Below are 5824 nucleotides of genomic sequence, written 5' to 3'. Positions count from 1 at the left end.
ACAAAGGTATAGGAGAGCTGACAAGAAGTGTATTTGCTCACCACCTCCCGTCACAGGGCAGATGTTTTGATTGACAGGTCGACCCACGGGAGTTGGAGATGCATTGGAGAGAGAGGGAGAGAAATGGAGCAAGAAATGTCCTTTTTCAGGACCTGGTTTATCAAGGCGGCTTGGCTAGCAACAAATATCATTATCCTGCTTTCCCTGCCTCCTTTTTATAACGTCAGGATCTGGCCCAGCATGTCTAAAGACAGGTAGGACTGATTTAAAGCACTTTTTATAAAAGGCAAAGAAGAATTAACAATTTCTAATTCAGATGGAAAATAATATAATATAGTGTACTTTTTCTTGATATTTGTTCATTTGCATTCTTTAATATACATTCTCATTAAATAAAAAAGTGTAAAGCTGACCAATAGCTTCACCATTATTAAACTGGTACATTGTTTTTTTTAGATCTGTGACACAATTTTGGACCATGCTAAACACAGATTTGCCTTCACAAAGCCTCAGGAGAGCAAGATTTATGTTAAAAAAAAGTAAACCTATAATTGATTTTATTTTTTTTAGTAAAGTGTTTTCATAATGTTTTTTGTTGTTGTCATTCATATAAATATACTGGTCTGATAACTTAGTATATGTTTGATTAGTTTTTGGTATACGTCTATTTTAATTTATTGCCCCCCTGGAGAAAACTCCACCAGCCGCCACTGAGCTGAGCTGAATGATTTGAAGGAGGACAATATTTGACCACCTTTTTATTTACTTCTAAGTTTACTTGGAAGGCAAATGCGACGTCTCTGGATTTTAATATTATTTTCACGGAAACTGCAGCTTTTACAGTATGTCTAAACATAGTAAAAGGTCAAAGTAAATGTCATAAATTAAAACCTACCCTGTACAGTGATGTTGACTGTGTTGCTAAAATCTGATCCAGACTCACACCAGTACACTCCACTGTGAGACCGGTCTGAGTTTATAGTACATGAGGATCCAGTCTTTGTCCGCCAGTTGGAGCAGTCAGTGTATGAAATTTCGCCTATTTCTGTAAACCTCCTCAGTCTCCACTCAGTGTTGTTCCCACTACAGCTGAGAGTGACAGACTGATAGATAAAATGTTGAACTCTGTCTGGAGTCACTGAGAGAGAAGCAGTTGGATGAGAGTCTGAAAAAAGCAGAAAAAAATTTGCTCTGATATAATTGCTTTGTAAAAAGATGTTATTTATAGAGAAACATTTAAGGAATATAGTCATGCTTCACAGTAAAAAAATAGAATGAACTCATAGGAAGGCCAAGTAGGAAAGTAATGAATAGACTTCTGCAGAAATCCATAAGAGTTCACAGAATCCTTCATCGCTGTTGAGGCTAGTTCATGATTAATCATCTTCGGCCTCCTGCACCAAACAAACCTTTGTAATGGGCTTGTCCAAGCAACTAATCCAAGTTTTATCCGCACCTGACGAACAAATCCTCTTCGGTCTGGGAATATTTGAATCAATAGTCCCATCAACCATGAGTTTCGAGGTGCTGTGCTGTCCACAATGAAAACAAGGTCTCCTACATTGATGTTCATCTTTAATCCTATCCATTTCTGGCGCTCCTGCAACTGGGGTAAATATCCTTTCACCCATCTCTTCCAAAAAAGATCAGACATATATTGGACCTGCTTTTATCTCCTGTGTGCATATATGTCCATATATGTTGCTTGGAACACTCCTGGTGGTAGGGAAGGACAGGTTTTTAACAATAGGAGGTGATTAGGAGTTGGTGCTTCCAGGTCATTCACATCCATTGGGGCCTTTGTGATTGGTTGGCTGTTGATGATGGCTTCAGCTTCTCAAAGAACTGTGCAAGCCAGCCTCATCAAGGGTTTGTGCTCTAAAGGTGGAGTTGAGTATTTTGTTGATAGATCTTATCCACCGTTCCCATGATGTGCCATAGTGTGAATCAGCTGATGGATTAAAGTTCCATTTTATTTCCTTTTGTAGCATAAAATCCATAATCTGCTCCTTGATCCACTGTCCAATAGCTGTCCTCAGTTCTCATTCTGCTCCTTTAAAGTTGGTACCATTATCAGAACAAAGATCTTGGATTTGGCCTCTTCTTGCAACAAAGTGTCTAAATGCATTGATGAAAGAGTCAGTCTGCAGGGATGGTGCAACCTCAATGTGGACTGCTCTGATGGCACGGCAGGTAAAAATAACACCATATCTTTTGACCATGTTTCTTCTGCTTTTTTTTTTCAAAAGGTCCGAAGTAATCTACTCCAACACAAGTAAATGGTGACTCATCTGGAACAGTTTCTTTCGTTTGGTAAATCTGCCATCTCTTGGCAAACTGGCATAGCATTAACCACTGATATTCTCTGTAGCTCAGGATCTTCAGGTGAAAGCACACTGATATTTTGTGAACTGACAGGCCACTCACTTAGAGGCTGCAGCAAGAACTGAGGTCCTGACAACCACGCAGGATGTTTGATCAATGCATTAGTTTTCACTCGCCTGGAGGCTATGTCTGCTGGGTTACTGACACTGTCCACATTTCTCCATTGTGTGGCATCAGAAACCTTGAGAATTTGTGAGACTGTTGACAGCAAAAACTTTATAACGTGAGGTCTCATTTTTAATGTACCCTTCTCCAAAGTACATCCATACGGCTTGAAATAGTTGCAGCTATTAGCTCCATCCTAGGTCGGCCTCCTGGAACTCTGCCTTGCCAACGGTTGGCCTCCTGGGTCTCTGCCTCGCCTCAGGCCTCCCGGCCTGCCTCCAGAGACTTTGCTTGGCCTCTGGCCTCACAGCCGGCCTTCAGAGAATGTGCTTGTCCTTGCCTACCTTTGATGGGTTGTTTTGTGCTTTGGACTCTGTTTTTGTTTCGTGTTGTCCTTCCTTGTCCCCCATTCGCTCGTCAGGAAGGAAATGGAGGCCTAATAACCACTAAAATCCTCAAATAATTGTAGAGAATGCCATGATTGGTTTGAGAACTAGAGTAACATGGTCGCTATTCTATGTTAAAATTATGCCCCCAGTAATCAAAACTAATACAGAATTTTGAAGCTAAAGCACTGACAGCTAACACTGACCCTAAAAAGATATTTGGCATCATAAAGTTTATTATAAAAATCAAACAATGTCTTTGAAAAACCCAGCCTATTGTCTACAAAAGAAAAAATGAAGCTGATTTTCTTCTGACATTTCTCTATTTTTTACTTGCAGCTATTATAACAAGAGGTTTTAGAGTTGCTGCAGATTTCTATGGCCCCTCATAACTTTAAGTTACCATACTACTGCAGGTTGGCACTGTTTTGGTATCAGGGGTGGAGTTTAGCTGAATGCTACTTCAGGACCTACAGGTTTTATAGGTTTCCTCTCAATCTAACCGCGGCAAAGATTTTTGCTTCAAACTCCAAGAGAAACACCCACACCGTGCCCCATACATACACACTTCATCATTCTTCATCTTCACTAGACGTGGACATACTTTAGTATATTCTGCTGTAAAATGAGTCTTATATTTTCGTTTTTTAGTGGAGGATTCAACCTATTTCACAGGATGCACAGCTTTGAGTGGTAACTAGGTGACTGTATAAGAGAAAATCAAAACTTATTGGCTTATTTTTCTGACTAATCCAATCAGTGCGCTCTCTGACAACCAGTCGCCTGGAACGCTCCTTGAACAGAGCATCGCTTGGGACAGATACGCACAGGTTTCACAAACAACCTCCTCCCCACACCCTTCTCTCTCTTGTTTTCTGCTCAATCAAAGTAGTTCTAATCCACACATGGTGCACGAATTATTGTATTGTCTGCACGCTCTCTCTCACATTAAAAAAACACCACCTTGCATAGTCTAAAATTCAGGGATAATTTATCCGACTTGTGGGCATCTGTTAACAACTATCTATATCAAGGAGACTCCAGAAACTTCCGGGAGACTTTGCATGCCTGATACCAGCCCCCAGTCCCAGCCTGACTGAGGACAGGCACCTCATGGTTCTCTGCTGAGGTCCGGTCCAGTCAGGTGAGAGGAAGCCAATAACATCTGAAGGAGACTTCAGATAAACTCTGCCAAATCTGAACTGATGGTAAATATAATTGACAGCATTATAGGTGAAATGCAAACTGTTGAAAATGTATCAAAATTAAAAACAAAAGGATCCTTCAAAGAACAGAGATAAACTGACCTGCAGACCAGACAAACTTTGGTTCACTGTATTCAGTGTAAAACACTGGTTCTCCTCTTCCTGCTCTGCACACATATCCTGCTGTGTGATTCTGTCCATTAATGAGGTAGGAGTTCTGTTCAGTCCAGTTGGTTCTGCCAGTCAGCAGCTCAAAGCTGTAGGAGCTGCTGGATTTTGCTGGAACCACTTTATACCAGAAGAACCTCCATCCTGCAGATGGATGCTCCAACCCCCCACAGCTCAGAGTCACTGAGGCTCCAGGACTCAGCCATGATGGAGACACAGAGAGGACAGGCTGAGCTTTATCTGATGGAGACACAGAAAGGACAGGCTGAGGTTTAGCTGACGGAGACAGAGATGTTCAGAGTGAAAAAAAAAGGTGGAACCAGCTGATACCAAACAAGCATGCTACCTTTAAAAGTACTTCGTATATCACAAACAAGCAACACTCCGGCTAAAGATGACCAATACTTTACCATATTTAAAATCTTTTTAAGTTGTCTTTTAGTTCCATTTGAGTAATAGTATCAGGCTGGTTTTAATGAAGAAAAAAACAAATTTTCTAATCTTTAATTGCTTATGATCCCTTTTATCAAATTGTACGATCATAAACTGTTTAAGTTAATTCATGATGACCGCATTCAATATACAGAAGATCTTTACAAAACACAATAGAAATGATTTTTTATTAAACCTTGTCAGAGTCAATTTCATTAGTAACTGTTTATCTTGTAAAACATTTTTCTCCTCAGTTACAAATTCCAAATACTGTGTGTTCTCTCTACTTAACTTATATAAATTTAAACATCTTTAACTCATCAGCTTTCAGCTTTCTGTGTCAACATCTCAAACACTTAATCATTCTACACTTCTCTATCAAGTTGAGTCCCACAAGGCTAAATATTAGGGCCCCTCCTCTTTTCATTTTTTATTTTATTTATTACCCTTAGTTTAAAGCAGGGGAACAGCTTGTCAATGAAGGAACTTTTGGACTGTGGAGAAAACATTAAAGCATGACTAATCCTGAACTTTTTTTTACTTTAACAAAAAGAAACAGGTGAGAATGGTTGGCGATCTCACCACTGTTGATTTGGGAACCCTTGCAATATATTTTATATCAACTTTGATTGATTTGGGTTTTAAATTGGACAGGATATTTAAATCAGATGGTCAATTCAGGGCAGCTTTAACATCATGGATTATCACTAAAAGAGCATCTCAACCCTGTACTGGAACCTTACCTTATCCTATATATAACTTTTGAAAAATTCACCTCATGGAGGCAGTTTCTAGAGCACCTGGAGACATGCAAAAAGTTGGGGGCTAGGTGTGGTCTTAGCTCTGATTGACAGATGGACTGACAGCACAAACATGGAGGAGGAGGAGGATTTCTTTCCACCGTCTTCATCAGAGACAGAGGAAATGGTGGAAACAAAGGAAGCTTCTATGGATGAGACCAGCAGCACTGAGGTGTACTGATTAGATCCTCTGGCTCTAGATTCCCAATATGGAGTGAAGTTAGCTTAATGTTGATTCAGCAGCTTCAAATTCCTCTTTGAGCCACACAGACAGTCTGCTATTGCTGCCGTCTGGCTGTTCGTCGATAAATATCGAAAACAAAGACTCTTGATAAAAAATATC

General features: G+C 40.0%; 1 protein-coding gene across 1 annotated transcript in view; it reads right to left on the bottom strand.

Moving 5' to 3' along the window:
• Positions 1–1034: 1034 nt before the first annotated feature.
• The window catches only part of LOC107103197 (putative high affinity immunoglobulin gamma Fc receptor IC), a gene marked incomplete at its 3' end in the record, with an annotated part of 30886 nt that continues 26096 nt past the window's right edge, over positions 1035–5824 (bottom strand). The window contains exons 3-4 of the mRNA XM_015402761.1: positions 4184–4489; positions 1035–1165 (exon numbers count right to left, since the gene is read on the bottom strand). Coding sequence (XP_015258247.1) covers positions 1035–1165; positions 4184–4489 — 437 coding nt within the window. The remainder of the gene's footprint in view (positions 1166–4183; positions 4490–5824) is intronic.

Source organism: Cyprinodon variegatus, unplaced genomic scaffold (genome assembly GCF_000732505.1).
Source record: "Cyprinodon variegatus isolate N-32 unplaced genomic scaffold, C_variegatus-1.0 Scaffold1392, whole genome shotgun sequence".
NCBI lineage: Eukaryota > Metazoa > Chordata > Actinopteri > Cyprinodontiformes > Cyprinodontidae > Cyprinodon > Cyprinodon variegatus.
The sequence above is the reverse complement of the archived record's forward strand: the minus strand, read 5'-3'. Positions and strand labels throughout refer to the sequence as shown.